The 11,431-nt window shown below is 42.1% G+C and overlaps 1 protein-coding gene across 1 annotated transcript; it reads right to left on the bottom strand.

Annotated features, from left to right (window-relative positions):
• Window positions 1-1,274: 1,274 nt before the first annotated feature.
• On the bottom strand, window positions 1,275-3,573 carry TCF21 (transcription factor 21). Its single transcript, XM_049788035.1, is given in 8 exon segments — window positions 1,275-1,443; window positions 3,113-3,130; window positions 3,132-3,287; window positions 3,290-3,403; window positions 3,405-3,431; window positions 3,434-3,517; window positions 3,519-3,545; window positions 3,547-3,573. Coding segments are annotated over 8 exon segments (543 nt in total). The 3' UTR covers window positions 1,275-1,353.
• Window positions 3,574-11,431: the final 7,858 nt, after the last annotated feature.

The raw sequence follows: 11,431 nt of genomic DNA, 5'->3' as shown, positions 1-11,431 counted from the left end.
AATGGGAGGGAGGGTGAGATAGGGGAACCAAAAAGAAAGAGCAAATGAAGCGGAAGTCTCAGGGCCCTCAGTGAGGAATAACAGTATAAATAACCGAAGACGTCTTGTAAACACTGCGGTCATAACCCCGAACATTAAACAGCCCCGGTGGCATCTGGCGCATTGGCCGCCGCGGGCTGCGCTAGGGCAGCGAGGGAACCGGGTCCCAGGCTCCCCGGCCTTGCCTCTCTGTTTATCTCAACTTAATCTCCCCCCAACGAGCTGTTCCTAGCCTGGAAGATGTTTAAATTAAAACCCAGTTCTCCGGAAGTCGTGGCTAGGGACTGAACGCCAGGCTAACCTTAACCGCAAGGCAGGCTGGTGGTTAGAATTCATGATTAGGAACCAGCAATGCCCGTGTGCCTGGCACTCTTGGCAAGTGGTGAAGCTGCCATAGGGAATTAACGCTTTTGGGCCGAGCTCCTAGGGTTTCTTCTCTGGTTTGTCACCCCAGACTCTGGACAGAAAATGTGGAGTTTCCTCTTCTTGCTCCTAGGAGGTCTTACATGGTACAATGCAGGAAAATCAAAATGTCCTTTTCTGGGAATGTTTTCTCCTGGACTTCGTGGTTGTTAAAACTTTAATCTTGTCCTTTCTTGTTGCAGCTACCTTTTTTTTTTTCCTCTCTCTTTCTCTTAGAAGTAATCTGTAAGATGACTTGAGAAGCCCCAGTGCCTTATTTGAAAGCTCTGGACAAAATACGAGTATAATTTCAAAGTAGAAATCCTATGTCTTTCTTTTCTAATTCTACAAGTTTGTGTGTAGGTTCAAAAGAACCACACTTAAAAAAATCAGACATCTCCCCCACCCCCATAGCGTCCCACGTTTCTCTTCCTAGCCCCTGTAAAAAGAATCACACCAATGTCATTGGGCTTTTTAGCAATATAAAGAAAGATTTATTTTCGAAAAGTAGCAAAACATGTCTGAAAAAAATAGAGATCTTTAAGTGAGTTACTTTATAAATGTGACTCTCAAAGTCAGCTATTCTATCACCTACATTTTACAACGTATTGTACAAAAGATACACATTGATAGATAGGCTCTCGTTATCTATTTATAGATCTATAATTACATATTGCACTTGGACCAGCAAGGCTCACAGAGTCAGTCACGGTAGAGGTTAATCAAGTTAAATAGATGGGCGTCTTCGTTATTAAAATGGATCTCCGGTTTGGAAACGCATCTCCGTCGCGATAAAGTGTTTCGGCGGGGTGGAGGGAAGCAGAGAGAGAAAACGGGCGGGCAGGGGTCATCTTCCCCGGACCAGCTCCTCCCGGGAGCTCGCCTTTCTTTCCCAGACTCGCACCTCCAAGGTCAGGACGCCGTGGTTCCACACAAGCGGCTTGCTGCCACCACTTCTTTCAGCTCACTGTCAGGTTTCCCGGCCACCATGAAGGGCCACGTCTGCAGGAGAGAAGAGAGTGGAGGAGGTGAGTGGCTTTGGAGGAGAATTGGAAGGAGGGAGCCGGGACTAAGGCAGAAGGCGCAGTGGGTAGTTACGAAGACCCCAGATCTCTGTCATTGCCTCCCAGTGCGCCCCATACACCCAAGCAGTGCAAAGCAGGTGGGCCTCAAGTCACAATTCTAATGGCACAGGAAAGACCAGCTCACGCCAGGTTCCTAGTGAACCCAGGAGAGGAGACCTTTGGAAAGTCCAAAGTGGCTATTGGTTGTCCAGTCGGAGGCTAGTGCTGTCTTCAGTGAATCTGAATCTGAATAGGGGAGCAGAAAGGAGGAATAGGGTGACCGGTGGGTGTCAGGTTCACGACACTGAACGCTTCTGGCCCCTCTTCGGAGACACTGGTTTGTGGCCCTCTCGCTTCCCATCCCATCTCTTCAGTGCCATCTTTCATTTCCTTGTCACAAAGGAGGGCTCGGTCAGTTTTAGAACTAATAGTTATCTTTTAAGAAAATAAAGAATGCTAATAAAAAATACCCAACGTTTATTTTAAAATTTCTTTCTAATGGACTTCGAGGTATGGCTTTCTTCTTCTCCCTGATGTTTTATAGTCAAGCTAAAGTTTGTTAAAATTCTAGGCACTACTTTCATTTTTGTCCTAGACTGTAAGAAGGTTTTGGTGGGGTATTTTTTTTTCCTGCCCTTTTCCTTCTTAAAAGCCTAGCTCATTTGGGGGAGAAAAAAAAAAAAACCCTTTCAGTTCTTTCATGGCAAATTGTTATTTGCATCCCCAACCCCCACCCCTGAAAACAATTCTGCGAGAAGACAATCCAATCCTCCCTTGTCTTGCTAGTCGATAAGACTTGACTTTTAAGAAGAAAAATCTCTCCTTATCATAGATAAACAGAGGTTTGGTTTTTCTTCCGTCTGTGCAGGATGGTTTTAAAATAAAATAAAATGGGACAGAAATTAAAACATTTCCTAGAAAAGTATTTGAAAGCCATTAATCTCTACGCATATCGCTTGATTTGAATGCTGAAAAATTGGGTTCAATGGAAATTAAAATAGACAATAACGTGTCCCTAAGCTTTGTAGGAGACTGGCCTTTTAATAAAATGTTATTTAGTACCCCGAAATTCTAGTGAATTTGCTGCTTATGCTGTTTGCAAGAGCTGCTGACATTCAATCGTTAAGGCACCTATAGGAAAAAGCGCAGATTATTGAAAGAGGGACTTTATCTGACATTCTTAGGGAGTGGGCGTGTGTCCGTTTCTAACGGTCCCGAAAGTGTCTGAGGAAATAACGTGTGGGGCTTGACTTACAAGACGGAACCGGGAAAACCGAGACCTACTCCTTAGCCAGAAGAACAAAGGGTCGATAAGCGAAGCATCTTGCGAGATGCCCCGGGGCCCGCGTGCAGCCGCCGAGACGGCACGGACGCGGGGAACCTCCACTCGGCCCACTTCGAGACCGTCTGCGCCCCCGAAGGGAGCCGCCGCGTCAAACCTCTGCGGCAGTCGGCCCGCACTCGGTGGCCAGGGCCGAGCGGAGAGTCCGGCTGGCCGGGGTCCCTCGGGAGCACTCGTCGGCTGCGCCCGGAGGTGCTGAGCGGGCGCCCAGCCCTCGCCGGCCGGCTGGCCCCGGCAGCCCGGCCCGCCCGGCCAGCGCACTCACCAGGTTGACCGGGTGGAGGGTAGCCGTTCTCGTACTTGTCGTTGGCCAGGGATCTGCCTCAGGTGGGCGATTTGTAGCTGGACGCCAGGCGGAGCGTGTCCAGCTTGGAGAGCTTGGTGTCGGGGGGCACCCAGGGCAGGGTGGTCTTGAGGCGGGAGAAGGCCTTGCTCAGGCACCCGCCATGCGGGCCCGCTCGCGCGCGTTGGCCGCGTTGCGCTGGACCTGCTTCCCCTCCGGGCTCACCCCGCCCAGCGGGCTCTTCTTGGGGGGCGCCTTGCGCCTCTTGCCCAGAGCCGCCGCGGCCCTTCTGCGGAGAGCCGGCCCCTCGCAGGTGGAGCTCTCCTCGGTGCTCTCGTTGGACGCGCCGAGCTCCTTGCTCGAGTCCGCCTTCAGCCCGTCGCAGTCCCAGCATCTCCACCTCCTGCAGGTCCTCCCGCGTCGCTGAGCGAGCCGGTGGACATGTCGGGGGCCGCGGGGGGCGACGACGGGAAGGCGGAGAGGCCAGAGAGAGCGGAGCCTGAAAGCAGTGGGCCCCGGTGCAGAGTGGAAACAGCCACTTCGCTCTGGGAATGTGTGTGTGGGGGGGGGGGGCGGGGTCCCACTGGGGGGCTCACACCCCTTTTTCCCTTTTGAGAGCTGCGAGAAGGAACGGCGGGACTTCTGCAGGGAAGGAACCCGGGCTCTCCCCTTCCCACCCGAGTCGTGGCCTTAAAGGAGTGTGAGAGCGCGCTGAGGAATTTGGTGTACACCAGGAATTATCTTGGGGAATAGAGAGGCGGATCCTTGCAGCCAGGGGAGGGGCCTGCAGGTCCCACAGAAGCTCTGAGACCCCTTTCACAACCCCAGGGAAACTCTCACGCTCAGATCCCCATCTCCAGCTTGTAATGTAAATCAGTCCAAGGGCCAGGCCTGGAGGACCACACCCCACCCGCAGCCCCGGGCCCCGGCCTTCCCCAAAGCCCAAGGCCTGCTTGCCTCCAGAGATGGGAGCTGCCCTGATCCTAAGGAGAACACTCAAAAAAACCTTAAAGTCTTTCTTTGGGGACCTTCCAATCACATAGCTCAGAAATCCCACCACCACCACCACCACCACGCACCATCCCTTGCCCCTACGTCCCACTGTATTTAGAAAGCATTGCTTAAAATCCAGCAGGGATCTAACTCTTTCTGCCAACACCGTATAATTCCAAGACATCTCTCCACCTCTCCAGAAACAAATTAGGGAAAACGAGTGCTTTAATAGAATCTTTAGGTGTGATGGACTAGGAGACAAGATCAAATAAATTCATCTGTTCCTTGGTCTCTTTAAAGAGAGAAAGGAACTGTGTATAGACAAACATAACTTGGTCATTGCACAACCACACACAGATTAATGGGATGGGGAGGAGGGTAGGAGAGAAGTTGTGGTGAGCCAAGGCTAACATGATTGTGTGTAAAATATTTTGTTAATTGCTTAACTTTATTTTCTTTAAAAAGACAATTCCCCCTAAATCTCTTTCTAGAAATGCAATCAATACTGCCTTATGATGTTTTAGCTGCTCTCTCAGTCTGTAGGGTGTGACTTTTGCTTCCTTTCTCCTTCTTCCCATTACTCTTTTAGCCTACAGATTCCTACTCCCAGGGGGTTCTGCAAGTGAAAGTGAGATTAATAAGCACTAAATAGGAGTGGACTTTTGGCAAAAGTGTGTGTGTGTGTGTGTGTGTGGTGTGTGTGTGTGTGTGTGTGTGTGTGTGTGCCCCTAAACCCAACCCAGATTATCTTTCCTGGAGACTAGGAAAATATGGGAAGTTAATAGAAAAGCAAAGGGAACCAGAAACCAAGGGAGTCACTAAATCTGAATCTCTATTACTAGTATAATTCTAGGTTTTTCTTTCTTCAAGTGAGGCAGTGAAGATGAGACACCAGGGAACGAAATCTAGGAGTAACTTCTCAGCTTTTTGGCTCAGAGTCTGCACCCTTCTTTTACATTAAGATATCATATCTCTAATCCTGGTCTCTGCTGGGAATTCACTAACCTCTAATGTTTTGTTTTGTTAGCAGGGCCTTGTTTGCTTTCCCCCTATGCTGTAAACTAAACAGATTGTCAGCAAATCAGTCTTATTAATGAGCTAGAGAGACCCCCCTCCAACCATAATATCTTTGCCCAGGATCCAAAATTTGTTAATCACCAGTTTAGAGATTTATAAGCTCTCTTATTTTCTGTTGTTTGTGCAGGTGGAGATTTAAATGACCATATCCACCACCAAGATTTATTACAACAGTGATTGATGTTATAAACCAGGGAATGGACTCTTCCCACAGCCAGGATGACAGAAATATCAAGTTGAAGTTGCCTTTGTCCTCATGTACTACAACACATGACCCAGTACTATAACACAGAAAGTATAAAAATTTAATCTGAGATCCAAGACAATATTGGGAAAATACTCAGCAGGCCTGTTAAACGTTTTCCCCACTGATTCCCAACTTCTCTTTGATTTGCCCTCCCTTTTCTTGGTCTTGGTAAGACATGAAAGTTAAAGTTATTTTTAGACTAAAAGAGTTATGTGGAAATGGGCATTGGCCAATACTTTGTGGCCTCTGTGTGTGTGTGTGTGTGTGTGTGTTTGCAGTTACAGAGATGTCTGAAAAATATTCACGTTCTGAAATGGAATAATAATTAAAAATCAAACTATGACTTTACTGCATACCAGGCTTTTAAACTGTAAGGATTTGCTTAGAGCCATTTTGCCTATGGTGGTGAAAGAGTTGGTAGGGAGGAAGTCTTGTTTTGTTGATAGGGCTGGGCTGATCAAGTTTTTCTTAGACTAGAAGGTCATATTAAAATATACTATCAAATAGTTTTCTGTAGTCGCTTTATTTTCCTCTGAAACTTAAAAAATAGCAATTAATAACTTCATCCTTCAAACTATTATTTGTATCTGAAGTTATTAATTTTTATATAAAAAGGATTAAATATGCTTATTGTGCAATGCTACACATAGGCTGAGAATTGCTAGAACTGATAATAACTCAGAGATGTTTGTAACAACCCCCTAAAAGATGGGTATGAGTTTGGGAGCAAGATGTGAGGAAGGTTGTTATTTAGGTATGCTGAGATGAAGAAGTTTTTGTAGAAAGTAGATTAATATGAGTAATGCTTTTTCTCTCAACGTTTTATGTCTATCTCTGCTAATAAACACTGTGGGACAAATGTGTGGGGGAAATGACTTATTGTTGGATTCTACTGAGCAAATGAGTTAAGCTGTAACTTAAGCTATGCCAAATTTTCCCAAAATATAAACTATATTCTGCGAGCAGAGAGGACTTTTGAGAAGCTGTATTAACCCTTTAAGTAAAAAGAAAACTATTTGGCATGTGATGGGTTCAAAGCACTAAATAAAATCTACTGGACTAAAAACCAGCTCTGAGTTTTTACCTTATTTTAAAAGAGTCTGTTTGCCCCCAGAGACATCTGGCCAATTTGCTACACACACATCTATCAATTCGTTTAGCCATAAAGGCTATCTTTGAAAGATTTCTGTGCTAAGGAAAATTTATCTCCAAAAGTTGTAAAATGAAGATTAGTTGTGGAATGTATCCTTGAATATAAACCCTGCTTTATCAACTGATACATTTTCAGGAAGTTCAACTTTGATTCAGTTGATCTTGGATGAAATAATTTGCTTCCTTTTTTATGAGAAGGAAAACATCAGAGTTCTTTTGAACTGATTTCATATGTCACTGAATGCTCTTTTCCGGGATGGGGAAAGAAATAAGTTCTAAGTTCTAATTTTTCTAAGATTATAACTAATATTTTTCTTATATTTTTTCTCATTTGACCAAAAGACATAAAAACTGGCAAACTGAAAAAATAACAATTATCTCTTTCCCTTCACTTCTAATTAACACATCCAGATGTATTTCTGCTTTTATTCGATGGTAACCACCACCATTTCAACAACATGCTGGCCTTCTATGCTAGCTGGCTCCTTTCTCTATTAGCAAAATTGCCAATATGCTCTGTTTGTCCTGCTCACTAATTGGTTTCCATCTTCTGTTCACAAATCTACTGAAAGTAGATTCAGTTTGATTAAACTTTAAATTGTTTTTTTGACTTAAGCATTTTATTCCCTTGTTTCAAATTACACTGGTACTGACTTCCTGTATTTGCTTAGCGATTGACCTAGCCACAGTGGGAGACTTGATGCTTTCTAAGATCACTAATGCTGGTGCTACTGGGTGTGACTCAAATCTTTACCTCACATCATTAATAATCTTAAATCCAATCAGTAGTCAGGAATGAATGCCCTTGGTGCTTGAGCTTCTTGTTCTATGTTTAATTCAATGAATTAAAAATCAGATGCCACAATAAGAAGATCTGAAGCTGAAGAATGGTGATAATAAAGCCAAAAGGAGGACTTTGGACATTTGCGGGGAGCTTAGAGGTAATCTTACATCTTATGTGGTCTGAAATGTGACTTGAGGTAGCCCAGTCTCCGCACATGAAGAACTAAGTATATGGTAAAGTGAGTGTTCTGAAAGGAAACTCGGTGAGAGGCAAAAACCTTAAAAATACAATTTAACATCCTCTTACTCAATTTCTTTTACTTATTAGATTTAGAGTCCAGAGAGAGAGAGAGGAGGGGTTTAAACAGCTCTTCATGCTCATGTTCCTATTTTATGAAAAATTATTTTGTTGTTGCTATTAAAGAGCAGCTGTGTGGAAGCCCAAGTGATAGTTCAAAGTATAGGGTGTTTTTCTTGCACATGGCTGATCAAGGTTTGATTCCTCACACCCATTATGGTCCCCCTGATCCTGCCAGCAGTGATCTCTGAAAACAGAGCCAAGATTATGCCCTAAATATCTCTGGGTATGGCTCTAAAACAGTAACAACAAATGAGTTGCTTTTATGAAGCAGCAATCTTTTTTTTTTCTTTTTTTCTTTATTTAAACATCTTGATTACATAAATGATTGTGATTAGGTTTCAGTCATGTAAAGAACCCCTCCTTCACCAGTGCAACATTCCCACCACCAATGTCCCAAATCTCCCTCCATCCCACTCCACCCCCACCTGTACTCCAGACAGGCTTTCCAGTTCCCTCATTTATTCACATGATTATGGTAGTTCTCTGTGTAGTTATTTCTATAGCGTATTCACCACTCTTTGTGGTGGGCTTCATGCAGTGAGCTGGAAGTTCCAGCCCTCCTCTCATTGTCTCTGAGGATTGTTACAAAAATGATGTTTATTTTTCTTAAAACCCATAGATGAGTGAGACTATTCTGCGTCTCTCTCTCTCCTTCTGACTTATTTCACTCAGCATGATAGATCCCATGTACATCATGTATAGGAAAATTTCATGACTTCATCTCTCCTGATGGCTGCATAATATTCCATTGTGTATATGTACCATAGTTTCTTTAGCCATTCATCTGTTGAAGGGCATCTTGGTTGTTTCCAGAGCCTGGCTATTGTGAATAGTGCTGAAGCAGCAATCATAATATCTGTCAGAAACTTTCTCCATGTAACAATCCAGTTTTAAGAAATCTTAAGTGATAACTTTTCTGTATCTTAAAGTGAAAGCAAAGTTTCATGACAAGGACACATCTCATACATTACATGGGAGATACCTAGAAGTCATTTTAATGTAAAATATGATCTTGGTTGCTCTGATACTAATGCAGGCAAACTTACTGTCAGCCTCTTTTCTGTCAGGCTAGAAAAGAAAGGAACTTAGTGATATATTCCTTCTTTTGGCAATCAGCTTATTCTAATGATGCCTCTGGGATGGCATTTTTAACTTAAAGAACTAAGTCATGGAACTTTAGATCCTAGTGCTAGCAGAAATATACTGAGTGAATTCTGACCTTAAAAACATGAGATATCTTTGGCTGACATCATATATTCATAAAGTAGTGGAGTAAAATCTAGGAAGCTCTGTGACTAAGAATTCTGATTTGCCGTCTAATGTACTTTTTAATAAATTATTTACTTTAAATGTTTTATATTTGATAAGAGTATCCTCTACTATTTATTAACAATTTAATAATAAATATACTATGTGATCAAGATGGACCATTTTGATATATATTGAGTAGAACCTATCTAAAGGGCTGTAAGTAACATAAGTTCTAGAATGACTATGATAAGTGAAAATCTTATCTTTACTATGGGGGTCTGATGGAGAGTCAGGTACCCCAATTCAATAAACATGTTCTTTGATTTGCCCTCTTCTCTCTAAATCTCTGTCTAAACTATGCTTCAATATCCCAAATCTTTACAAAGATAATTACGGTATTTTTAATGGGTATATTTGAGTTTATTCTTGACCTCCTAAAATCTACTTTCAATAAAATAGTACAAGTCATTTGTTTACTTAAAATCCTTCAAAGCTTCCCACTCGCTGTGTGTAATATAAGTCTAAATACCTTCTTCATATCTCTTTACTTATTTACCATCCTCTAACCATACTGGCTGTATCTGTGCACTTTAAAGATATCAGTGACTACACCAGGACCCTGGTTTATGGTTTTCTTCTCGTTTCCAATGCCCTATTCTCTGATTCTTTGCATGGTCAGTTCCATATTTTTCAGGACTAAATTCAAGTGTCACTTTCAATGTCAATCCTGAACATTCAGTAATTCAATAATATTCCTGTCCCATTTAATTTGATGTTTCCTGAAAACCAGGCATTATTGTAAATGCTAATCTGATTAGATTAATTCCTTTACTTTTAATAACTTTACAAAGTAAGAACTTTACAAAGGAAAAACACATAGGCACAGAAAAACCAAAAAAATTGCTTAGTTCAAAAGGTAGTGCTTAATAGTCTGCTAGTGTGTAATGCAAATTAATGACATAAATTATTGTTTCTTTTAGTTATTGGGTTGACTGGGCTCAATTGACTGTTTCTTACTTGGAGTCTCTCATGTTGTTACAGCCAGAAGGCATTTGGAACTGTATTATTATTGATTTGACTGACTTTTTTTCAGTAATGTACTCAGAGTCTAGAGCAGAACTGATACACAATAGGCATTTAATACATAGTTGTATGAATGAATGGATATCCTGAATCGTATAATTTATATTTATGTTACATTCTATAATGTAAATTGTAAAGTATATACATTATTTCGAAGACTAACTCAAATTCAGTAGGTCAGTTGAACATTAAATATACAGCTCTTACCAATGCAGGTAGTCCAGGTCAATGGATAATCCTACTTCACAAAGACAGTGAGGGACCCTATTTCCTTCTGTTATGTTAGCTTGTCATTATGTGTGTGTGTGTGTGTGTGTGTGTGTGTGTGTGTGTGTAGTTGAGGTTGCCTTCCCATTAATAGATAAAGTCAACTTACCTCATCATTCTTAAAGAAGGGGAAAAGAAAGGTAAAAAACAAGTATATTCTTTCTAATAATAGGAACTATAACTCATATATACTATTTTTGATTATATTCTTTTTTTTGTTTTTGTTTATTTTTGAGCCATAACTGGAGATGCTCAGGAATTTCTACCTTCAGAAATCACGCCTTCAGAAACACACTTGGCTGGGCTCTGGGAAACATGGAGGGTGGTTGGGGATCAACTGTGTGGAAGGTAAGCACCTTCCAGCTGTACTCTCTCTCTCTCTCTCTCTCTCTCTCTCTCTCTCTCTCTCTCTCTCTCTCTCTCTCTCTCTCAGATTTTATCTTGCTGACATTTTTAGCTTCAAGAAAAGTTTGGAAAAATAGCCCATGATTGTGCGCTGTGAAAACTCAGAGTTAATTGAAAACAGAGAGTTAATAAAGAGATCCTTAAAACAAACAGAGCCAATTTAGCCTTGTAATATGGATAGTTAACATAAAAAGTTGAATATTTTCAGGACCAGAAAGATAGTGCAATGAGTATCACAATGCATTTGGCAGACCTGGGTTCGATCCCTGGCAGCTCTTTCCAGGTGTGGCCCCAAAACCATCTCTATCTATCTATCTATCTATCTATCTATCTATCTATCTATCTATCTATCTATCTATCTATCTATCTATCTATCATCTTGTTTTTCCTTCCTTCCTTCCTTCCTTCCTTCCTTCCTTCCTTCCTTCCTTCCTTCCTTCCTTCCTTCCTTCCTTCCTTCCTTCCTTCCTTCCTTCTTCCTTCCTTCCTTCCTTCCTTCTTCCTTCCTTCCTTCCTTCCTTCTTTCTTTCTTTCTTTCTTTCTTTCTTTCTTTCTTCTTTCTTTCTTTCTTTCTTTCTTTCTTTCTTTCTTCTTTCTTTTTCTCTCCTTCTCTCTCTTTTGCTTTCTTTCTCTCTCTCTTTCTTTCTCTCTTCCTTCCTTCTTTCTTTCTTCTTTCTCTTTT

This window comes from Suncus etruscus, chromosome 15 (genome assembly GCF_024139225.1).
Source record: "Suncus etruscus isolate mSunEtr1 chromosome 15, mSunEtr1.pri.cur, whole genome shotgun sequence".
Classification (NCBI taxonomy): domain Eukaryota; kingdom Metazoa; phylum Chordata; class Mammalia; order Eulipotyphla; family Soricidae; genus Suncus; species Suncus etruscus.
This window is presented reverse-complemented; position numbering and strand designations above follow the sequence as displayed.